At 47.3% G+C, this 11,176-nt stretch overlaps 1 protein-coding gene and 1 long non-coding RNA gene across 2 annotated transcripts; one reads left to right on the top strand and one right to left on the bottom strand.

Annotated features, from left to right (window-relative positions):
* Positions 1–1,337: 1,337 nt before the first annotated feature.
* Positions 1,338–6,249, bottom strand: LOC309342691. Its single transcript, XR_014156989.1, has 2 exons — positions 6,084–6,249; positions 1,338–3,756 (listed from the first exon to the last, which is right to left on the bottom strand). It is a non-coding gene; the product is annotated as an uncharacterized lncRNA (long non-coding RNA).
* On the top strand, positions 3,852–11,176 carry INA (internexin neuronal intermediate filament protein alpha). Its single transcript, XM_081863478.1, has 3 exons — positions 3,852–5,053; positions 7,366–7,490; positions 8,881–11,176. The coding sequence occupies exons 1-3, from the start codon at positions 4,043–4,045 to the stop codon at positions 9,191–9,193; spliced, it is 1,449 nt and encodes a 482-aa protein (XP_081719604.1). The 5' UTR covers positions 3,852–4,042; the 3' UTR covers positions 9,194–11,176.

Here is an 11,176-nt window from a genome sequence, read left to right as displayed (position 1 = left end):
AGTTTAGTTGGTAGGTGTCATGACCCTCACCCTGAGCAACAGCTTGTTCCCCAATTTTGACTCAGGTGAGGAGGGACCAGCCAGGTAAGGTGGAACAGCAGCACAGGAGCCAGAGGTGGCACACACCAACCCAGGCAGCAACATTACACCAGAGAGTTCATAAGCCAGGACCCATCAATACAAGGACCCCTGAATTTGAATCTCGAGATGAAGAAACTTCTGAGCATGTATGTTGCAGTGATCTACACAAACACACGGGGGGGGGGGGCTGACAGGAGCGAGCCTGCAGGTGGAGTTTATTACCAAAAATGGGATTCACACTGGAGTGTCAGGCCTAATGAGCACAGCAACTCAACTCGAGCAGGTCTTGCCCCTATGAAGCTGTTGCTGAGACTGGATGGCCTCATCTCCCCACAGCTGCTTAAGTCCCCACCACTCCATGGTTTCCCCAATCTGAGACTGCACCTATGCGAAGCTAACTTCTCCACCCTCTTCATGCCTATCCTGGTTCTGGGAGACCGGGGGGAGGAAAGCTTGTTGCAGCAGGAGGGTGAGACATCCATGCCTCCACCAGCCAGATTCATCTCTTCCTCTTGGACTCCTTCCTCTCCTGCTTCAACTTCTAGACTTCTCTCTGCCACAGATTCCCTCCACTCACTATGCACTCTTCAGCTTCCAGCACGTCCTCCCAGTCTTCTCCCTCTGACCACACATTGTCATCCCACCCAATCCCATGGCTCTGGGCCTTCTTCTCTTGGGAGTTCCCCAGCTGGTTCCTCCCATCATTCTTCTGTGTCCAACCAGTTCACGCCAGAAGCCCACGCCTGGCAGTCTATGCCAACAACAAACCTAGGGAGAACTAACAGAGAGCAGGCAGAGTGCTAAGAACCAGGCCACAGGACTGCTGCTTTAAGGCCTTATTATCCTCTGAGAGGGACGCAGGTGGCACTGTGGGTTAAACCACAGAGCCTAGGACTTGCTGATCAGAAGGTCGGCGATTCGAATCACCACGACGGGGTGAGCTCCCAGCTCCTGCCAACCTAGCAGTTCGAAAGCACATCAAAGTGCAAGTAGATAAATAGGTACCGCTCTGGTGGGAAGGTAAACGGCATTTCTGTGTGCTGCTCTGGTTCGCCAGAAGTGGCTTAGTCATGCTGGCCACATGACCCGGAAGCTGTACGCTGGCTCCCTCGGCCAATAAAGCCAGATGAGCGCCGCAACTCCAGAGTCGGTCACGAGTGGATCTGGCGCTATCCAGGAAAAAGCTCCAGATATTTGAGCTTCCCGGGATTCTGTAATGCTGGGCTGCCTTGTTGAATGTCAGACAGGACAGAATGTTAAGCCATTAATGCTTTACTGATTAATTTCATATTCTGATTGGAAACTGCATGTTTAGAATTCATAGTTAGATAGCATTGATTGACTGGGACTAGAATAGGGATCCAGAAGAAGTGTATATATGGCCAAGTGCTGGTCACCAGCAGTTAGTTAGTTGGATTGGCAGCTCATGTTGGTTTGTGTTCCTGGTAGACAGCCAGAAGGAAGAAGACCTGAAAAGAATAGAGGGTGACTGGAGAACCGCTGGGGTCACTGAATGACTTGGCTTAGGCTTAAAAGTCAATGGGAGAACTTGAATTGACAAAGGCAAGTGTGGCAAGGGGCAGAATCACACACACAAGCCTCCCCACATCCTTGGGCACATCAGTTCCCTGTCTGTCAACTTTCCACCTGTTCATGGGGCAAACCTGCACTGGGGCTTCTACTTGTGTTTGCCTGGACGTGAGTAGAATCCCTCACATGATTAGGGAACCTTCTTTATCAGGATCCCAGATAGCACAAAAGTTCTACCCACATTCAAATGAAGTCAAGTAGAAGCACCATGCAGATGTTTAGAATGAGGGTGGAGGAGGACATGCCTGAGGGTGTTGGGGTGGGGCTTCCATGTGAGCCTCTGCTTCCACCTTGACTGGAAGGTGTCAGTAGCTATGTCACTGAACATGCCTATGGTCTACAGCCATCCAGTCTCAAAATCTGGAAAGAATACAGCCACTTGTGCACCAAAAATAGCCCACAGCCAAAAGCACATAACTCCAGATCCAGAATTAGGGAAGAAGTGCAGCTAAATCAAAGGCCAAAACAGAAAGGAAATCAAGTATCCTGGAAGGAACTCAAGGACAATTCTACATAGCAACCAACCAGGTGACTGAAAGAAAGTCAGAATGTTCTGGTAGGAAGCCCTAAATGCCAACATGGAGTCAGGAGAGGCTGTGCAAATCTTGGACTAGGGTCTCGCAATGGTGGACTAGATAAAGGTCAAAAAACTGAGCTTAAATCCTGGATAAAAATGGAGATTTTGTGGGTGAGTGGTCAATTGCCTGTTTTGGATGGGGTTTCTCTCCCTCTGAAGGAGCAGATATGCAGACTGGGTCTACTACTTGAGCCATCTCTGTCACTAGAGACCCAAGAGACCAGGAGTGCTTTTTGCCAGCTTCAGCTGGTATGCCACTTGCAACATTTTCTAGACCAAGACATCCTGACTACAGTGGTCCAGTAAAAGGTTGCCCACAAGAGAATGTGGCCCAGGGGCAGAAAAAAGTTCCTGCAACCCTGCTACAGAGAACTGAATTCCAGGTTTGGGGGTATGGTCTCACCTAGAGAATATGCACATCTCCACAGAGAAATGCCAGACTAAATACCATGTTGAGATGATAGGATTTAAATCACACATTTTAGTAGTGTATTTTCTGAACACAAACAATATTTTTAAAAGACTGTTCATGTTAAGCAAGGGCAATGTATCATGCAGAGTCATGGATGCAAATGTTTTCACCTTCCTTCCTTGGTGCTGTGATCAGGGAAACTGTGGCTGCATGTGTTAATACTGGCACTACAAATCATCTACAGCAAAACACTTCCTCCTAAGAACACTCCTGCAGTGCTGCTGAAATTCATTCTGAAAACCACATTTACATATTCTTATCAGACTGAGTTGTTCTAATGAAATAGTATATTCCCCCGGTTTAAGAGCACAATATGATAATGCAATATGATAACAGGATGCAACTACAGTTTTGCAGGATCTTCAAGGTCCTACTACACTGCAGTATGTTTAATATACTCTAATCTTCCCACTCTAAATTCACTCCCTTAGCAAATCTAGGACACTCCTGTCTTTCTCTTCTTCCTCACTGCAGCAATCAATAAGTGTTACCCTCCAGTCTTCTTTACTGTTTGTGCACAGTACAACAAAGCAAATGTTCTGACTGAATTGAAGAGCTCCATTACTTAACACACACAGGCCTACCCTGAGAAAAAAACTGGCTCTATGGTTCGGAGAAACAACAGCATTGGGAAGCTGGTTAAGGGATACGGAGCCTAGCAGTTCTGTATATCATAACTGTCTATCTCCAAGAGCCAAAACAGCTTGCGCTGGGTGGAACCGTCCCCAACCTTCAGCGGCAGCCGGTGGGAAGAACTGACATCAGCACTGCGGCAAAATGGACAGCTCCATCAGCATTTCTCCCTGTCATGCTTCCTAGCAAAGTCAGTTGGGAATGCGAAGCTAGGGCCGGAAAGATGCACCATCAGCACTACCAGGTCCCTCCAAGCCCTCTATCCTTCCTCAGACGTGAGCCCCGAGATTTCAGCCAGCAACGCCAGCTGCTTCCCATTCCCCGACAGGCGTTCTCTGCTCTACCTTCTTCCTTCTTAGTCAGGGGGAGCCCAAGTTTCTCACCTCCGCTTACCTCCGCTACTCTGCAAAGCAATGACCATCGTTCCTAAATATACCAAGCTCTATCACCCTGTAGAGGAGCAGCCCTTCCACCCGCACCCCAAAATCCGCTGCTTACGCCCAATGGGACTGCCAGAGCGCCCCAGCATCCTCACCCCCCCGCCTGTCCCTTTCATCCCAATCTCCTCCCCTCGACCGCGCCCTAAAAGTGCAGCTTCCCCCCACCCCCGCCTTTCTGCGGCGCGACGGGCGACCCGCCTCCCTATATAAAGCACGGGCGGCGCAGGGAGCCTCTCTACTGCCTCCAGGATGAATTTCGGATCGGATTCTCACTACTTGGCCTCTTCCTACAGGAAGATCTTCGGGGAGCCTCCCCGCTACTCCTCCCGCCTGGGCAGCTCGACGGCGGGCAGCAGCTACCGCTCGCAGTCGGTGTCCCGCAGCAGCCATGCCGTCTCGTACCGGCTGGCGCAGGCGGAGAGCCTGGACCTGAGCCAGGCGGCGGCGGTGCACGACGAATTCCGCCTGACGCGCACCAACGAGAAGGAGCAGCTGCAGGGCCTCAACGACCGCTTCGCCGGCTACATCGAGAAAGTGCGGCAGCTGGAGCAGCACAACCGGCTGCTGGAGAGCGAGCTGGGCGCCTTGCGGCAGCGCCACGCCGAGCCCAGCCGGCTGGCCGAGCTCTTCCAGGCCGAGCTGCGCGAGCTGCGCGCCCAGCTGGAGGAGACCGAGGCCTCCCGGGCGCAGGCGGCGCTGGACCGCGAGCGGCTGGCCGAGGAAGTGCAGCGCTTGCGGGCGCACTGCGAGGACGAGGCCCGCGCCCGCGCCGAGGCCGAGCAGGCGCTGCGGGCGCAGCAGCGCGAGGTGGACGGCGCCACGCTGGCGCGCCTGGCGCTGGAGAAGAAGGTGGAGGCGCTGCTGGACGAGCTGGCCTTCGTGCGCAAAGTGCACTCGGAGGAGCTGGCCGAGCTGAGCGCCTCGCTGCAGGCGCCCGCGCTGGCCGCCCTCGAGCCCGACGCCCCCAAGGCCGACCTGACGGCGGCCCTCAAGGAGCTGCGCGGCCAGTACGAGGTGCTGGCCGCCAAGAACCTGCAGGCGGCCGAGGAGTGGTACCGCGGCAAGTTCGCCAACCTGAGCGAGCAGGCGGCGCGCAGCAACGAGGCCATCCGCGCCAGCCGCGAGGAGATCGGAGAGTACCGCCGCCAGCTGCAGGCGCGCACCCTCGAGGTGGAGAGCCTGCGCGGCGCCAACGAGTCCCTCGAGCGGCAGCTGCACGAGATGGAGGAGCGCCACCACGCCGAGGCCGTCGGCTTGCAGGTGAGGGCGCGCGCGGGCAGAGGGGGGGGGTCGCCTTTCCGCGCAGGCGCCGCGTCGTCATTCTCCGCACCGCGTCCGAGGACACACCTCGTGGCCAGACGCTGACGATCGCCTTAGCGCGCTCGCCCCCTATCGCGCACGTAAGCGCCGCTTCTCCACCCACCCCACCCCCGCTGGCTTCCCATCACTAGCCGCAGAAAGCTGCAGGAAACTGATCTCTGGGTTGGCTCAGGATGAAAGTTGTCGCCTGTCATGTGCTGAATCAGACCACTGGTCCATTCACAGCAGACTTAAGGCCAGTGGTTGGAAGCCTCCGGCTGCCCTTAGACGTTTGAGAATCTCGTTTCCAAAAATCGGCTAGCTGGCTGCTAGGAGGGGTGGGGAAAATCTGTCAACACATTCCGTCTGGATGGGGTGTTAAAACAGGCTAGGAGTTTTGCTTTTTGTGCAGGTGTCTTTTAGAAAAGCCATTCAAGGGTATCACTTGCATGCTTATTTCTCTGGGCACCTTGAAAGCTCTTAACAGTTTACCATGGAGCTCCTGACTGTAGTGCAGTTGGGCCCATAAACAGAACCTCTTATCCATGAAGTGTTTTGATGGTGTGTCCGTCTGTCCCGCCAGTCTCATGTTAATTCTTTATGCACATGGGCATAGCCAGAGGGGGCAACTGCCCCCAAATCAAAAAAATCAAAACAAATCTGAGGTTCTGCCACCACCCTAACAAAAGCCCTCCATAAATCCTGGCTACGCCCCTGGTTGTGCACTGGTTTCATATTGAGGAATAACTGATTTCCACATCTGGATACTGTGCCTGCTTAGTGTTTTCACAGTTCCTGGGTTTGAATAGTGAAAAGGGTGGTGTCAGCTTTGGGACATGCCTCCCTCTAATCTGTGAGGAATTATACCTCTTCTAACGTCTCCCTGCTTCTTAAAAGGAATAGGGCTCAGCCTGAACTGAAGCTAAAAGACAGCGGAGAAAACTATGTCTCTCTCCATGGTACTGAACAAGATGCATTGCAATCAATCTACTGTTAGCTAGTGGAGCCAGTAAGAAAATATGGTATGCTTCTGTTCAGGGTGCCTGCCAGACATTGGATCTTCCAGGATAGTGCATTAGTTTTGTTACTCCTCCTCACTTTTCCCTCTTGGACGGTCAGCATTCCTTGGCAACTGAAAATGCTCTGTCATCATTGGGCTGTTGGGGGGAAATTTTAGGAATTTTTCGTCTATAGGTTTCTTGTGCATGGGAGGTACTGTTTTGGCTACATAAAGGATACACACATTCTAAGTTAAGCTTGCACTGCTCCCCCTTTAACATATTGCAAACTGAAGCTGTATTACATTAAAAGAGGAATTCTAGGAACTGCATCTTATGTAGGTGAGTCTGTTGATTAGTTTTAAAGGCATACATATCAACAGCTAGGGCTAGAATTAGGGCTGAAAATTGTGATGATTAAAAAAAAAACCCAATTATTTGGCAATCTTCTGTAATACATGCATACATCATTTAAACGGGGGAAGCTTTCTTCATAAGAAAGACTGTCATATTAATATGCAAATTTAACGAGTTAACAACTTACAAGTCCTATGATTAATCAACTAAGATTTCTATAATCAAATGGCGGACCTAGTTAGCAACTGTACAGGTGTAGCAGGAGCATTTACTTGGCCAAGATTCTGAATGCAAATTTGTTAGCGGAAATGTGTAACTTAAGCAATGTGGAAAAACAGCTTCTGATTCAATCAGAGATACAGAATCATTGCTGCAAATACTTGACACTGAGCTTTTGGTATATGTGAAATAAAGGTGCCCTTTATACATTGCTGGTGTGAACCTTTTTCCTTAAGCAGATCCCAAATGGCTGGGGTCTTCATCTGAGTTTACAAATTTGGGGCACTGTAGCTGTAAGGGTAGCTATATCTGATCATCACCCACTTCTCCTCCAGCAGTGTGTGCTTGGGGGGGGGGCAGAATCCAGAGAAAGTCCTCCACGGATAAACAATAATACTTGAATAGCTTCATATAGGAGAGGGTTGTGTCTGTGTTCTGGAACACTGAGAGAAATCCCATCCAGTTTTCCACATAGGACTTCATGGTGGTCATACCCAGAAAGCTGTCATGTACCCAGAAAGCTGTCATGCAGGCTTATACATGTTTTAATTGTAGACCTGAATTTGCATGTTGTTTTGTGCAAATGCATGTACAATATTGCTGATTTTGCCACAGTTCCATTCTAAGAGGAAAAGAAGCTGCTCAGCAACATCTTTGGCTTTAAAATATCAGTTTTATATCTGTCCGTCTGAATTACAGGACACTGTCAATCAGCTGGAGAGTGACCTGAGAGACACAAAAAGTGAAATGGCTCGGCATCTGAGAGAATACCAAGATTTGCTCAATGTCAAAATGGCCCTGGATATAGAGATAGCAGCATACAGGTAACAGTGACTATCAAAGCCCTGCTTGCATGTTGGTTATGTAAACTGCATAGCACCAAAATAGGCTGTGATGAAATCCAACCCTATCCTAGTGGCTGGTGGGAGTCAATTTAGCGCTGCTCACTAGGAAGCTTTACCACCATTTTGCATTGGTGGTAATAATAGATAGTAGATAAAGTATAGTAAAACTAGGTGTTTTCAGTATACATTTTATAAATTAACATATTCTAGCTCATATAGTGACACCTAAAAAAATAATGAATTTTTTTTGTGGGATAAGCTTTTATAGCTTATACGAAAGGTGAGGCACCCGTGGCCGCTTAGATGTTGGTTCCAATTCCCATCAGCCACAGCCAGCATGGCTTATAGTCCAGCAATACCTGGAGGGCCATAGGTTCTCCACCTGTGGCTTATATCATAATACATTTGCTGGTCTTTAAACAGCTCTAAGACTCTGTCTGCTGCAACAACAACAACAACAAAAAACACCCCTCTGGAAGATGTGGCTGTAAGTAACAGGGTGTAGTTTATGCTCTTAAAAGCTGCTGTGTCTTCCTACAGAATCCCTTAAGTAGAGGAAATAGCATATGTACAGATGCTACAGCCTCTGACACCTCTCATTTGATCATGCCTGACAGTAGGTCTTTTACCCAACTCCACCTTGCACCTATGAGTTGTATTCTTCATGACTGCCACTAAATTTGGCAGCAGCTGCAGTTTATAAATTGCCTTTCAAAGGCAGCCCCACATATAATGCACTACAGTAATCTAACCTAGAGGTTAGCAAAGTGTGGACAGCATATGTACAGATAGGAGCATAGCTGGGCCACCTACTTAAGCTGATGGAAGGCATTCTACATCACTGAGGTCACCTGAACTTCAAGCACCAGTGATGGATCCCAAGTTATGTACCTGCTCCTTCAGAGTGAGTGTAACCCCATTAAGAGCAGGCCAGCTCTAATTCATCCAGTCTAGGGAACCACGCACTAACAGTTCCTCAGTCTTATCTGGATTGAGCTTCAATTGAGCGTCCATTATTAAGGCAAGACATTGGTCCAGTACATCTACTGCCACACTTGTAGATGTCAATGAGAAGTAGAGCTCTGTGTCATCAGAATATTCCTGACTACGTGCTCAAGATTTTAGGTGACCCTACTTAGCGATTTCATACAGATGTTAAACAACATAGGGGATTTTTTAAAATCTGCAAATATTTTCAAATTCCTGTGGGTCTTTGGGGCATGAAAAAATGCTTGGTTACTCACCCCTCTTTTAGTCTTCTGCTTTTAACCAACATAGGGACTAGAAATGGTCCCACCTCTTTATAAACGTGCTTAATCCTGGATTGAACCCCAAATAATAATAATCTCTCCTTCTCTGGTGTTTACAGGAAACTGCTGGAGGGTGAGGAGACACGTTTTAGCACTTCAAGCATTAGCATTTCATCAATGAATCCCCCTTCCAACCCCACTTACTCCTTCCAACCCAGGTTCTTCAGTTCCTCTATGGCCAGCAGTTCCAAAATATCCCCCACTTTCTCTTTTAAGAAAGAGGAGAAAGAAGAGGCTAAATTGGCTTCAAAAATCTCATCAAGCCAAGTAGGGGAAGCCTTTGCTGAAATGATTGAGGAGACCATAACATCCACTAAGAAAACTGAACGAACAAATCTGGAAGAGGGGGGTGCTGCAAACCAAAAAGTGTAACCTTTCACCTTAAGTACAATGAACCTTTAAGGAGGGAATAATATAGCTTAGACCTTTAAATTGCCTATGCCTGAATTAAGGTGCTTACCAGCTCATGTACACATAAAGTTCTAATGTTTCACATCACTAGACTAGTTTAGTAAGAGCACCACATCCAGAATCACTAGGAGGAAAGAAAGGGGAGGGGGCTCAAAGTTTGATTATTTTCCGGGGGCGGGGAGGGACTCTATAGGAAAACTAGTTGGCAAACTGCAGAGTTATGTAATAGCCAGATCTCACAATTTCTAAATTAAGCAAAGAGGGAAGTCTCAGAAGTGCAGCTAGTAGAAAAAGTTAAGTTAATGACTCAGGGCTCCTTCATGATGTCTGACTTAATTGCTGAACCTGCTATTCAGAATCAGTTGAAAAGTGAACCTCCTTCACAGGTAAGATACAAAATATCCAGCAGTTGCACCTTGTCAGGGAAGTACAGATTAATCTTCGTTACCCGCCTCTTGAAGGCAAGTAATTAGATGATTTATTCTGTTTCCAGTTCTTCTGGACCACAGGGGTAGAGAAAACAGGGCATTTTGTTTGCCTTGCTGTGTGGTTGGTGTACTCTAGAAAGAAGCACAATGCATTCAAAAATACTAGGTGGAAGCTACTGACATTTATAAGGTGCAAATGTCTTTAGGAAGATAAATACTAAGCCACACAATAACTGTGGACCAACTTTCTGTACCAATGCACATGGGAGCTCTCTGTTATATGATAGCACATAGTGAAGATGCACTTAAATATATCTTTGTTATCTCACTAGCTAAACCTGGTGCATTCTTCCTTTTTTTAAAAAACCTACATGATAATTTTTTTGGAGTATTAGAGCCCTGTTTTTCTGTTAGAAGCATGGACAGACATTTCTGTGATTACATTGTGAACCATTGTGCTGTCCATTTCACTTTGTGCCATATTTGTAGATTTAAAATAGTAATTGCTTACAATCAGTAGTGCCAGCAATTTAAGAATAAAGGAAACAGGTGTGTTGTAATCAGTTCCTAGATTTTAGCTTTAGCCTTGTATGAAAATAAGGCTAAAAGAAAAAAGATCCACTCTCTTGAGTCTTCTAGAGCACAGATTCCTAACGTCGTTTCAAAAGCTTAGATATCTGCTGTTTCCTATCGCCACAATCGGCAACTCAGAACCATGGATATCTTGGCTTTTGATTCACCATTAGAAAAGGAGTGTAGAATTATGCCAGCTGCTTATTTCTCTATTATGGAAAGCAATATGGGTTCTATGTGCTGTATTAGAGACAAAGTTTGTTAATAACATACTATTAAGGTATTTTTTCTTAATGTATTTTCTTAAATGTACTCACTGCCACATGATAACCTCACCAGTGAACTGTAGAGGTTCTTCTGACTTTTCTCTAATAGACTTAGAGGAGCATATTTGTTAGCCTTGCCAGCCAAACTTGAAAATGATGCAGCTACACACATACACAGAATCACTTCTGCTTGGTAAACTGGTGCTGTAGGCTGATTAATGAAATTCTGACCATTTCAAGACACTGACAGACTAAATTCACATGTTTGCAAACAAGTAGAGTCACAGGGAGGAAAGATTCACACCTACTATTTTCTCAAAAAGGAATCCTGATAAGATAGAATCCAATCCTCCATGTGGATCTGCTAACCTTCAGTGTACCTTTTCAGTCTACCATTTGAATATGTGCCAAGTTTCATATAGAACTTACTAGTGTGGATTTTCTTTCAATGCCTTAAAATTGCCAGCAGAATTTGCTTTCTGCAGAAGCTGAAGATTGTGTGTTATTGTGATGTGTTTGCATTAATGCATCCTGCCACAAGGTTTGAGCACACAAAACCATCATGTCCTATCAGTTTCACTGCAATAGTTTCCTGAACTAAGAGAAACTGTTTTGCTCACATTCTTTCCTCCTCTTCTGTAAGGCACAAATAAATAAAGATGACATGTCTTGAGGCA

Source organism: Podarcis erhardii (genome assembly GCF_964252035.2).
Source record: "Podarcis erhardii genome assembly, chromosome: 5".
Lineage (NCBI taxonomy): Eukaryota > Metazoa > Chordata > Lepidosauria > Squamata > Lacertidae > Podarcis > Podarcis erhardii.
This window is presented reverse-complemented; position numbering and strand designations above follow the sequence as displayed.